Source organism: Chamaea fasciata, unplaced genomic scaffold, assembly GCF_029207755.1.
Source record: "Chamaea fasciata isolate MVZ Bird 193981 ecotype frontalis unplaced genomic scaffold, bChaFas1.0.hap1 SCAF_12, whole genome shotgun sequence".
Taxonomy (NCBI): Eukaryota; Metazoa; Chordata; class Aves; order Passeriformes; family Sylviidae; genus Chamaea; species Chamaea fasciata.
This window is the reverse complement of record NW_027094097.1, coordinates 13,320,974-13,334,190: the sequence shown is the minus strand read 5'-3', so window position 1 is coordinate 13,334,190 and position 13,217 is coordinate 13,320,974. Positions and strand designations below refer to the sequence as shown.

At 41.9% G+C, this 13,217-nt stretch overlaps 1 protein-coding gene across 2 annotated transcripts in view; it reads right to left on the bottom strand.

Annotated features, from left to right (window-relative positions):
- The window catches only part of CDH13 (cadherin 13), a 442,394-nt gene that overhangs the window by 39,044 nt on the left and 390,133 nt on the right, over nucleotides 1-13,217 (bottom strand). For both annotated transcript variants that reach the window (XM_066194692.1, XM_066194693.1), the window contains exon 10: nucleotides 12,843-13,096. In XM_066194692.1, the coding sequence (XP_066050789.1) occupies nucleotides 12,843-13,096 (254 nt within the window). The remainder of the gene's footprint in view (nucleotides 1-12,842; nucleotides 13,097-13,217) is intronic.

Sequence of the window (13,217 nt, the reverse complement as noted above, 5' to 3'; positions counted from 1 at the left end):
CCTCTGGGTGCCACCAGCCCCTGCTGCCACCGGCTCCTGGTGACACAGGGACACGTTCCCATCTGTGCTCCTGCTGGCAGAGCTTTGCCAGCAAGGCTGGGAGGTTCCACCAACACATCTGTGCCCACCTTGGCCTGGATGCCAGCTCTGAACCAACCAAAGGCCATTACTTGTCCCTCTGTCCTGCACCAGGTCCCTGCAGGAGGGAGCTGTGATGCCTTGGGAAGGCTGCCCAGGAACAGAGACCGGACAGAGCCGGAGAATAAAGTAGAGACTTATTAGGATCCACCTTGGGCAGGACAAGAGCCTGGCCAGGGCTGCACACAAGGTGGACCCAAAATGGTCACGAAATGGACACAAAACGGACTCAAAATGGACAAACGGTCATCAGGTCTCACACTTTTATCAGTTTTGGTCCATTTGCATTTTGGGGTTTAATTGTCCAATTACAGCTTCAGGTAGTATGGTCCCATCCTTCTTGTTCCTCCCTTCAGCCACCCTTGTTTGTGCTTCTGGGCCTGAAAATTTGTGACCATTGTCCTTGGTGTGCAGCAGGAAAAGGATTTGTTTTGTGTCCCTGCTCTGTGCAGAGCTGAGTGACACTGAATGTGAGCTCAGAACTGCACCCCTGGGCAGCACAGAACCTGAAATACATGAAAGCTCAAACTTGAGGCATCAGCTGGACAGAGGCAGAGCCCTGTGCTGGAAATTCGGGCTCCTGCTCGCACACAGAGTCATGGAATCATGGAATTATGAAGATTGCACAAGATATTTAAGATCATCAAGTCCAGCCATTAACCCAGCCCTGCCAAGGCCACCAGTAACTCATGTCCCCAAGTGCCACATCCACGGGGCTTTGGGCACTTCCAGGGACAGGGACTGCACCCAGCCTGTTCTGACTCCTGCTGTGACACTGGAGTGAAGGGCTTGTCCTGGGTCCAGCCCTTGGGGTGGCCTTGTTAAAGATTTCCCTCAGGGAGGAGAGATGTGGAGTTCCGAACCCAGGCAAACCACTCCAGGTTGACACAGAATCCACCCAAGATGATTTTAGTCACAGTTTGATCGCAATTAAGGAGTTAATTTGGAGCTGTTCGCTAGGAGTTAACTCCTGGTTGCCTAGTTAAACTCTAAGCATCTATTATGAAAGTTGAACTCTCTGCAGCAGAGTGAAAGAGCAGATTATATATAAAACAAAACATGTCACTTTGGGATCAGTAATGCAAAAATTGACGTGTTTTTCCTTTCAGTTCCCTTGTTTATCTTTGTTTAGAAAGAACTGAATTCATAGGAGGAAAATAGACTCCCCTGGTGATTTGTAGAATTATGTGACCCAGAGGAATTAATACCCGTCAAGAAAAAACATTTTCCAACCTCGTAGCATCAATAACAAGAAAAGGAAAGGGTAGGTGAGAAACTCAGTAACATGTTCAATAATGTGAGTACATAATATCCAAGGAAAAATTACATTACCACCTGATAATGTGAAGAAAAAGCACATTTATTCCTGGCTAATAATATCTTTTAAATTAAGTTTTGTTGCCTTTTTTTTTTTTTTTTTTTTTTTTTTTTTTTTTTTTTTTTTTTTTTTTTTTTACCAGCTGATTTCAAATACACTATGTACTTCTTGGGTGTAGTTCTTACAGAAGGAACTTAATTAATTTTCTTTCATTCTTTCGGTAATAATGGACAATCTCCTATTTGAGTTTTATTTGACCGATTACATTGAAATATACAAAGAATCCGTGACCTCTTTGTGTCCTGGACCTTGGAGCAAGGTGTGATATCGCGTCACATCTTTTCCTTTACTTTCAGACAGCTTCTTTTGTTTGCCTAACTCCCTGCCTTTAATGACCATGAAAAATGAACGGGGCAGTGTGATTCACCTCCTCTGACCTCACTGAATCACATTCTCAGGCATTCAAGCTGTCCAAACTCACTTTAAAGCCGTGGATGTCTCTGACCCACCTGGCCCTTATCATGTTTCAAGGTTGTGCATAACCATGTCTTTGGTGTTTTATTTTCTAAAGTCATCAGTTCCAGGCTGTTCCATTTGATAGAGGTTGCTGAGCTGCTTTTCCCCCCTCTCCACCTTTCTGCCTGTAGCAATCTCTAACATCCAAGGGATGTTAGAAAAGAAAATCCTGCTTTCCACTTGTTGAACAAACCCATTAAAAGCCACATTCCACACTCTGTTATGTTCATTGTAACATCCCTTGTCTGGGTGATGATGCTGCGAAACAAAACTGCCCTTGCACAAGTAAATATTAATAGTGGATGACCAAAATTAAATCCTGCCAAATATTCTGAAAAAAACCTCACAAGGTGCATTTTAATATATAATATACAATGTATTAAACCCTCCTGTGTTTTTCAATGAAGTAAGAAATTTGAGTATAATCTTTACAAAAAAATTATCCTATATATACTAAAAGGTGAGCAAGTTCATGCAGAAGAAGTCAGTAATTTCCCTGTGCAGGTGAAAAAGCTTCTTTCTCGCCAAGGTACACATCCTGTGTGCATCTGGGGCCTTGCTCTGATGTGCTGCCTACAACCAATCGACCATGCACAGCACAATTTTTATATCATGTTCATCATCATAATAACCAAGCCCCCTTCAGACACACACTAAACAACATGACAAATGTGTGTCATTTAAGAAATCTGCTGGCCAGTGATGGAAAATGTGAAGAGGTTAGAGGGGAAAGCTCCAAAGAAATATTCATTTATGACACAAAAAGAGCTTTCATTAGATGTTGCAGGCGTAAGCACTGAAAAAAAACAGGGAATGGAAGATTTAGAGTCGCTTCTTTAACCTTAATTTATCACCCTTGCAGTGCTGATAAACTTTTTATCCAGGCCTTGTCTGACTGCAGGGTGGTACCAACGAGGTAAATACTATACCAAAAGTATTCCACTATTTGGCCACGTAGAGTTTTATTTTCTGCTTGATGTTCAGTGCACACAAATATAGAGCTCTGTGAATTGAATGTATTTAATCTCCTAAGATTCTATTTTGCCCCAGTTACTTCATGCTCTTTAACCCTGGGTTGGATGCCCAGGAATTAAACTCATACCCTTTTCCCTTGTTTTTTGGGATCTGAGTGTTTTGCCAGCCACATTCAATGATGGTCCAGAGCATCATTGTGAGGTGAATTTTTACGTTTCAGTTTGACAGACAAAAAACTGAAAGCCTCAAAACCTGTAAAACTAAAAGAATCAGGTGTTTTTTGGGGTTTTTTTTCCTCCCTGAAATGACAGGAGCTGTAATGAAAAGACTCACCTGGCTGCACAAAGAAGGACTTGTTCAAAAGCACAGTTATACAAAGATTAAAGCCATCAGGGGCTTTTCCTTCTCTTTCTGTTTCCTTGCACTTCAAAACCTAAACTCTGCAGCAGTTTCCATGAGTCAATTGACTTAACACCCCCCTGACATGGACCTGTGCAAAACTGAGACAGTGTTGTTTTCTTTCTGTGCTGAAATGCTTTTTAAACACTGGTTAGCCACTTAGAAGATTCCAGGGCCAGAATCTGCACACCTTGTTCCCTACTAATAGCAAATTTCCTTATTTTAGTCCTGAGGCATTGCCAGATGAAGGCTGGGGCTGCATTTGTGCAAAATGCTACCAAGGACCCAGGGCTGAATCTCCAGAGAGGCCGGGCCTTAGGCCTCTTGTGCAAATTTCCCATGTGAAAGAGGAAACAGTACTCTGCCAGAGCCATTAAAACAGGTAACTGTGTGAAAATTCTCCAGGGTTTGGAGTTTGCAGGGAAATCTGGGTGGGAAGGGTTGGTATCGCCGAGGTGATGTGATGCTAAGCACTACCCAGAGGAGCTGCCCAAGGGATGCCACGGTTAATAATTATCTGGCTCTGTGTAGAGCAGGCATGCATGCCTCGGTAGGCATATTTACCTAGAGTATAATGGTCATAAAATTAGGAAGAAGTCAGTCCCTAGTAATTCACATTTGAACCAAGAACGAATCTGCAGGCTTACTGCTGCTTAACAAAGTGCATAATTTCACTCTTACTCAGAAACTATTTTGCAGAAATTGGCATCCTTATTACAAAGTTAATAGAAAAATTCCAACTGAACTCCACGAGGCGTTTTTCCTATTAAAGGAACATTGCAGAGCTCCATTTAGTAAAAATGAGTGCTTAAACCTTCTGACAATTTCTGCGCTGAACTTCAATTCCAGTCCAAGGGTAGCCATCAGTAAACCTGAAAGGAGATGGGGCCTTTGTACCTGGAAATGCCCAGGCTGGGGCTGCCGTGCCACGGAGCGGTGGCTGTAAACACAGGACAGAAATTCTGAGCGTTTGGGAAAGCTCCTGCCCCCAGATGAAAACCTATTCCCAGATTCAGGAGGGATTTTGCCACTGAATTGGGAGTGTCCGTGATTTATCCTAGGCATAATCTGGAGATGGTAAATTAATGAAATATGGCCATAATGTGCTCAGTGTCATCCAAAACCTGTACTTGCTTTAAAGCCATGAGTGCTGAATTGCTCAATTAAACACTTTCCCTTCATGGCAGGATTCAGGCCTGGGTGCAGCACCAATCTTCCCGGAAAACTTTGGCTTCAGTGCTTGGTTTTGCAGCTTTTGCCATCACCACTGGCGCCAGGAGCTCCAATCACACACATAAACCAGCCCAAATAAATTTCTATCAAAGCACCACTGAGAGCTGTAGCTACGCACAGATGTTCACGCACCACCAAACCCGGCTGAGTGAGACTCCCGAATTCAAAAGCTTTAAAATATTAAGAGAAATTCATCCCACCCCTTTCCCCGTCAACACCACTCCTCACACTGTGTCCTCAAAGTTGATAGCTAACTTATTATAATCAAGATACTCTTTACTTCTCCCAGAGACAAAATCCTGCCTTTTCTGAGACTAGAAGGGAACAGTAATGACAAAGTGAGTTATTGTCTAGATCTGCCTTCCACTGCAAGCATAACTTGTGACTGATGGATCCTATTGTTATATTTCTCAAGAAGATCTGCAATATTGTTTAGTCAGTGACATGAAAAATGTGCCCTATAATTTCACAGTTCACAGCCATTCATTCTGAGTGCTGACACGGTTGAAATCATAATGTGGCATAATATTGTTATGCAGGGTAAAGACAGAGGGTCTAATTAAACTCCCCTTAAATGCTACATTCATCCTTATTAATCAAGAATTCAGGATTCTAAAGGTAATATCGAGGCAAGTTGAAATAGGTGACTGTGGCTTATTTGATTTTGTGGAAACACAGATTTTCAATGCTATCATCCATAGCTTTAATATCAACATATTAAGTATGATTTATGCCAACAGAGTAGAGCAGTGGAAAATTTTAAGAACAGGATCTTCTGACAAGCATTGTCAGGAGTGATGAAGTCTAGCTTCAGGTAGCTGGATTCTGGGCACAACCATGAATCAGGGATTGAGAATTCCTGGGCCTCCTGCATTTAATAATTTAATTCAGACACTTCTGCTATTTCAGACACCAATCAAGGAGAGAGGGATTGATCTTTATTTTTTGTTTTCCCTTCAGGAAAGGGACTTTTTTTTTTTTTTTCTCAGAACAGCCTCACTCAGTCTGGGTAAAAATTTCCCCCCTGCTCTGCTTCCTTTTCTCCTCGGAGAGGACAAGGAAATAATGCTATACCAACCTGCTTATGTGCATTAACCTTTCCCCAAACCTTGGGAACTGCTAGAAAGAACCAAAAATCCTGACAAGACAAGCTATGAGCATAGACAAGGCAAGGAGGGAAGCTCCCTCACCTCCCAGCAAGGCAAAAACTGCTATAACAAAACTCAGCCCCAACTGGTGAGCTGGGATTCGCCTCAAGCACTGAAAATTAAGATACAGAAAAGCGGAACGAAGTGAAGAAGAGGTCAAACATCTGCCCCGACACAGAGGCAGAGAAGAACAGTAAAAAGAGGATAAAAATAACATCGGGGAGACTTAGAGGTGTCCCTGACTGAGACCAGCTGGGGAATCAGTGATGCTGGGGACCCTCCCTGTGCTGACAGGCTGGTGGTGAATTAAAGCAGTCAGGAGGAGGAACAAAGGGACTGAATAACAGAGCTGGGGAGGCAGAGCATCAGCATCTGCTCACAGCTGGAAGCAAAAGAACATCCTGTAACTCTGCGCTCTGCCATCCGAGCTGACAGAGATGGAGCTGCCTCTCCTGAGTGGTCAGCATCAGGTGCTGTCCACAGCTTCTCCAGGGCCTGGATTCCAGCTTCGGCAGATGTTTCAATTCTCTCAGCAGTGGGATTTAATTCCAGTCATTTGTTCTCTTCTGTCCCAGCTCAGTAGCTCCCACCTGAGGATTTTTATTTATTTTCTTTGTTTTTTTTTTTTTTTTTTTTTTGTTTTAATCAGCTGCTTCCTCCACATTAGTTCAGTGTTGGTGATAAATCCAGACAGTGCTGGCCAGCCACAAACCACCTTCGGCACAGGGAAAATGGGGCTGATTTGGCTCTTGAGCCATTTTCACTTCTCCAGAATTACATCAGTGTGGTTCTGGGTATGACAGGAGAATAAAGGAGGTACGCCGCCACTCCAGAAACAATTTTGTTTTTTTTCCTTAATGCTGCAGGCCTAAAGAATTTACTGTATGTGGAAAGAGGGGTCATTTACTTTGCTCAGTAAACGAAAAGTGGAAGTTAGTTTGGTCAAACTGGCAAAAAAAAAAATACAAGTTTTTTACTATTTTTTTCCTTCAGGTATTCGTCTTACGATAGTAAAATACGAACATCACAATAATTACCCCCTCGGAAAGTATTAACACCTTCAAGGAACAGTGGCAGTAAAAGGCTGCTGTGTAAAATACTCCTGAGGCAGCGGTTGACCACTGAGAACCTGCAATTACAGGCGGTGCTTGGGTAGCAGGAGGGAACTGCCCAAGCCCATTCCCATTCTTTCAGAGCTGATTAAATCTCCTCTTTTCTGGCATTGTTTGCTGGATGCCCCGATACCCGATACCCGCAGCTCTCCCGAGCTGGTGTTTCTGTGTTTCAGAGTTTACAAAGACAGCAGTCAAAAAAACCTTTTCTTTGCTTCAAGCAGATTCCACCTCTCCCTGCCTTTCCATCCGACTTAAAAAAGAGAAAGGGAGAGAAAAAAAACCCCAATGTACACTGCTCGATACGCAGCAACTTCAGATCCAGAGATGCACTACAAATTCCCAGTGGCTGGGTTGAGGCAGGCCATCAATAAAACTGCAGAGCCAAACTCGAGATGCTCCTGGGTATAACTTACAGTGAAAAACTCCGGTGCTGCCTGCTGAGAGCATGGCTCAGCCATTCATTTGTAACAATGGAGCTATTCTCCTGTCTGCACAAGGAAAACAAATCTCCCGTGGTTAGGAATCAAAGACGAGTCCTTCAGACTCTAGGAGACATGTTTAACCATGACTAAGAGTGTTGCTTCCTAAGCATTCACTCTTTAAGTCTTCCCATCCCTCTCTCATTATGCAGTACTTCTGGAAGTGATTGGAGTGTATCCCAAAAAAGCGAGTTTATTGACCTCCACCAGCAACAAAAGTGCTTTTAAAAAGGCTTGATGTGCAACAAAGTATGCAAAATTGATCCCTTAAGTGGTTGTGAGCAACGTGATGTGAAGCCTCATCCTTGTTCGCAGGGGGTTCAGGATCTCTGAAAAAATCCAGGCAAGAGACATGAAAAAAGGCTTTTTGAGTAGTCTTTGTGATTCATGGATCACGCATTCCCTGCGTGGAAGTGTGGGGATGGGCAGCAAAGGAAAGGAACAGAAGTAAACTTGCTTTTTCCAGAGAAGTCTCCTTAGCTTTCTCAACCATTTGAGATTTGGGAGAAACTCAGTGAGCTATGAATCACATTTCAGTGTAGTTTCAGCACGATTTTATAGAATTTTAGGCAGCCATTTAATTTTTTTTTTTTTCTGGACAAAGATCATGGTTGCCATCGATTAGAGGTTGGAACATTTCCACTGATTTCCACCAGCTCCATAGGCACCAACCCCAAAGTCAGGATGATCTAATCTGAAGCAAAACATGTTCCAGTAGCAAAAAATTCCTGTTCCCAAAGACACTGACCAGTGATTGTTGCTGAAAAGACAAATCATGCACAGCATCATCAAGGCTGCAAGAGATCTTCAAGATCCAGCTGTCAGCCAAGATCCAGCTCCTAAACCACATCCCCAAGTGCCACATCCTCTTGACTCTTCCAGATCTGCCTCTCCACCACCTCCCTGAGCAGGTTATTCTAATTCCTGACCATCCTTGCAGTGAATTTTTTCCCAGTGTCTCACTGAGCCTCCTCTGGGACTCTGAAGGCCATTTCCTCTCCTCCTTTCACTGGAGGCTTGGCAGGAGAGACTCACCACAACCTCCTTCAAGGCAGCAAACGAACACAACCACCTTTAATTCACTTGGGCTCAGCGTCCCCCTTTTCCCCTGCTCTGTTGCTCCAGCGTGGAGCCTCATTAACACTTGGTTTGCAGCACAGGAAAATGCCATTTATATCAAGAGAAACGGAGTTTGTCCCCTTCCAGACAGAGCAGTAACTGCTCTTTGGAAATGCTGACAATAATAGAGGAGTTTGCTGCTGTTTCCAGATTAGCAAGGCTTGGAAACAGTGTCCCTGTGCTTCCAGGAGCCACCTGTACTACGTGGGACGGTTTAATATAAATATTATGCACAAATATATACCTTATTTACATACAGAGCTTCAGATATCTCTGCAGCCTTTCATGTTCCCATAAAACTCAGCGCAGTTTTGGGTTCTAAGTTCTCCAGCTTCAAATGCTGCATTTTAATTCTACTTAATGAATTAGATATGCTTTAGAGCTGCAATAAACTTTCCTTATGAAGATATTTCTGAAGCATTGAGTCACACTGCTTACTGAGAATAAACACTGAAACAATATGTTTACATAAATAATTTAAAATCCAAGAGCACAGTAGGTAATAAAAATATATTGCCATGATAAGCCACGAAACCAGAAAACAACACTGCTCTAATTAAAAATTACAAATACACTGCAGTAAACAACTTATTTACACATAGTTAAAAGTCTAACGATTGAATATTCTGGACTTGTTGAATCCCATAAAAGGGAAAAATACCGAAACCAATCTCTTCACACAGTCAAATATTGAGAACCATAACTGTGTTTAATTAAGATCTACTGTTAATAATGGATTTCAGAGTGAGGTTCTTCTTTTAATTTCCCAAGGTAGAAAATGTTATTAAATTTGGCCTTTAACTTCTCATTGACATGTACACTTGAAACTTCTGATTAAAATTTCAGAGGTTGGGAAGAAGTACCCAAAATTAAACTCTCAAATCTGGCACAAAAATAACAATGGTCCCTGATTAAGAAATCAAATTTCAGAAACTTCATTACTGTTCTATTAATAAATTGTTGGGTTATAATTAAAATGGGGCCTGCTGGATTGCTTTCATTTTTTTTAATTCTAGAAAAGATGGAAACTGTAGAGAGATTTAAATGCTTTAAAAAAAATTAAGAAAAAAAAAATAAAAGAAAAAAAGAAAGGTTGATGGATCTGAGAAATGTGACCCAGCTAGAACAGGTTCTTTTTCTTTCCGGGAGCAATGAGAGTGGAACAAACACTGTTTTCCACCTCTTATTTCCAGGGTGATGCTCCCACCTCTCCCTCCCTCTGGAATTTTAGTGTCAGTGGAACAGGGAAGAGCTGACACGGTGCAAGTTCTGCCACTCCTGTGCAGACACACGGCCACAGCCCCAGCTCTGTCATTTGGAGTCTTCTCTCTCTCACTGAAACACATTTTTTGCCAGCTTGTTTGAGCTTTGAAATGAAATTCTTCCTCAGCCTGCAAAAACACTTGAAGCTGAAGAATAAGAAGGAAAATTGCTTCAAAAGTACAGCTGTCTTCAGGAAATTTTACAAAGTAAGCCACGTTTTTCAGAGATAAGTAATTTGATTCTGATTCAGATCTGCATTGTTCAAAGAATAAATTCAATCTAGTTGCAGACAATGGCAAAAATGCTTTCTCTGCTCTTTTTTGTTGGTCTTGAAATGCATTTATCATGTTATATCTGGTAGAGTTACTAAATTTCCTGATTACAAATAATCAGCAGCTCCTTCTACGAGTTCTATACAGCAAATTAACTAAAAATATCCCCGCAGTTAGATATATTTCAGTCGTAACAGGCTGAAAAAAAGGACCCAGAGCCCACCAACATTACTAATTCTCTGTTGGTCTGCCCATTTTGAAGAGATTTATACTTCGTTGGGGGTGATGTACACTGTTCACACAGCACAAATCTGACATTCATTGCTGCTTGCAGACAAAACATTGCTCTCTCATGATCATTAATATTCAATTAATCCATAGACTAATTTAGGAGCCTGTGCTCTGTCTTTATTTTACCATATAATCATAGCAAGGACTGATGGCACAGTTATACTCTGAGAAGCACAAATTTGGTGTCAGTGCCCTGTAAAGGTCCTGCACATTGTCCCAAACTCTAAACACCCTCCTGCCTGTGGGGATTTGGGGTAAATATTTCAGCCAAACCCCAACCAGTGAGAGGTTTTGGCTTTTATACATGGAATTTGACCCTGTCCCTAATTGCAGGTGCTGTTCTCACACCTCAGTCTGCCTTTTTCACTGCTGGTACCCAGATGTTCCAGTCCCTGTCAGCATTAGAACATCTTTTAAAAATGCTGTTTTATGCCTTCCTGTTATTTTAGAGATAGGACTGACAGGGAGTGAAAATTAGACTTTTCCTGATGCATTCTGCCATTTCCCAGATTTCTATTACATTTGCATTATTTTCCTCTAACTTACACAACCACTTCCATTTCCATAATTTCTTTATGTGATCATTCCTCATTCCCAGCCCAGTCTAGCTTCAATCTGCTCTTCTTTTTTGCACATAAAAGGGGAAAAAAAAAAATCCTGCTTTTGGCTACAAGCCTTCCATGCTTGGCTATGCAGATATAGTAAAACTTCTGGGAAAATTCTGTTTATCTCATGAGGTAGTCAAGATTTGGGGGTTCCTTGGCAGCCAGTTGTGCAGTGTAGTGAATTGCAGAACACGTTTGTGTTACTTGACTGTTTACACACCACCCTTAAAGCTAATTGAAGAGTATTCAGTGACTCACTGGGTGCACTTTAAATTCGGGATCAATGTAATCTGGAAAAATTCAGCAAAATCAAGAGAAAAAATTCAGTTAATAGGTCCTGGATTCTTGGCTTTGATAATGAAATCCTTTCATTTTCATAGTTTTTCTCTCTTAGCGTCACAAAATCAGCTGTTACATTAATGAATGTTAGTTTTCCCATCTCCCATGAAAATACATACATTATGGAGAACATCAGTAAATTTGGTTCTTAAACTCAGTCCAAAGCCCAAAGGAAATAAATGTCTGTTTCCTGCACAAACCAGGTTCTGAGCAAAGCTGCTGAGGGTCGCATTGCCCTGTCTGACAAGCAACAGAAATTCCATCCATAGACACCAATTCTTGTGTATGAAATGAGGGGTATTTGAAGCAAAAGGCTAAACTTAAGAATAAAAAATCATTCTATAAATAAATCCATTTCGAAAATCAGGGAAATGATGTGCTAAGAATCATCCTCCAGATAAGCTGGTATTTCTATGATAGAAGCCAAAGGAGAAAAACCAAACTATTAATGTTATTAACAACGTTGTCTTTGAGGAGATGCAGAGAATTGAAACTTTTAATTATCTGCCTTGCTTTTTCCCTCTTTCCTTGGACATGAACACACTCACCTGCCTAAATTCACCTCCTCATCATTCAAATCCGAGTCCTTTGCAATGATTTTTGCACCAGGACTTGCTACTGACAGAGAACATCTTCAAGATCAGCAGCTTTCTTTATTGTATAACAGGACACGTGTCAAACTTTCTTTAAGGATTGCACAATCACTGCTAAATAACCCCGTGACAACAGAGAGATCTCTGCCTATGGTCTGGATTGACAGAGCCATTGTTCAGCTGCAGCTTTGAAGTCGTTCTCACAAGGTATTTATCCCCTTTTATGTGCGCTGAGACCTGGGGGAAATGATACTTACAAGGAGAAATGAAAAATTAAACACAGCTGTAGGTTTTAGTGGTAGTGCCTAACATGTAATTCTCAAATGCTGGGAAAACCTGTCTGGAAAACCAATTTAGTTTTACAGAACAAAGTGGTTTGTTTTTCATTTTTCATAGAATCTAAAGCCAAAAGATGAAACCAGCTGGATCAAAATATAAGATGATGATACCACGTAATACCCAGGTTTGCTCTTTGTGACATGGCACAGCGTGGGATTATACTATTATAGCACAGAAATAATAATTTATTTTCATTTATCTGGTCAAGGCCAAGTCTTAGCTTCCTTTAGCTTCAGTCTTTCACTGGGAAATATTTTCTCATCTCTTGAAAGTAAATGGACGGTCATTATTTCACTGAGGGACATTAAAAATGATCGTTAACTGATTTACACCCTATATAACACAGATGCATCATTTCTATAGACGTTTTTAACTTTTATATCTCTTCCCTGGCTCTCATGAAGGAAGAGGAATAAACAAGCAAGTTAAAAGTAATTTTGGAACTATGCAAAGCGAGCTTGTGGCACCTGATTGTTCTACTGTAGGAATCTCACGGTGTGGGAAATTATTATTTCATGTCTAATACAATTCCTGTGTTCACAACAAACCGAGTCCCTAATTGCAGGAAAAAAAAGATTATAACTTCTTACTGTGCAGATCCAAAACAAGTTAAACATAATTTTGAACTGGCAGGCAGATTCTTGAGCAAAATATGAAAGACATTTAGTGAGGCGTGAGAAGGAGCGGGCGCTGCCCTCACCTGATGGTCTGGTGCTGCAGGGTGTCGGGGTCGGTGGCGTTCACCGTGAGCACCACGCTGCCCACGGGGATGTTCTCCTGCTTGGTCACTGCCATGGGGTTGGGGTGGAACACGGGGCCCTCGTTGACGTCCTCCACGGTGATCTGCACCGTGGCCGTGGAGCTGGGGCCGTAGGCGATGTCTGGGATCAGCGGATCCTCGTTCTCCACCTTGATCAGCAGCGTGTGGAAGGCTGAGATCTCGTAGTCTAAAGGCTGCAGGACAGGAGAGCAATGGGCAAAGCTCAAAGACAAGGCTTAACACTTTTTCCTATAGCCCACGGCAAACTTGCAGGCAGCAGAATTAGCCCAGAAAGGGACGACAGAATTCCCTGCA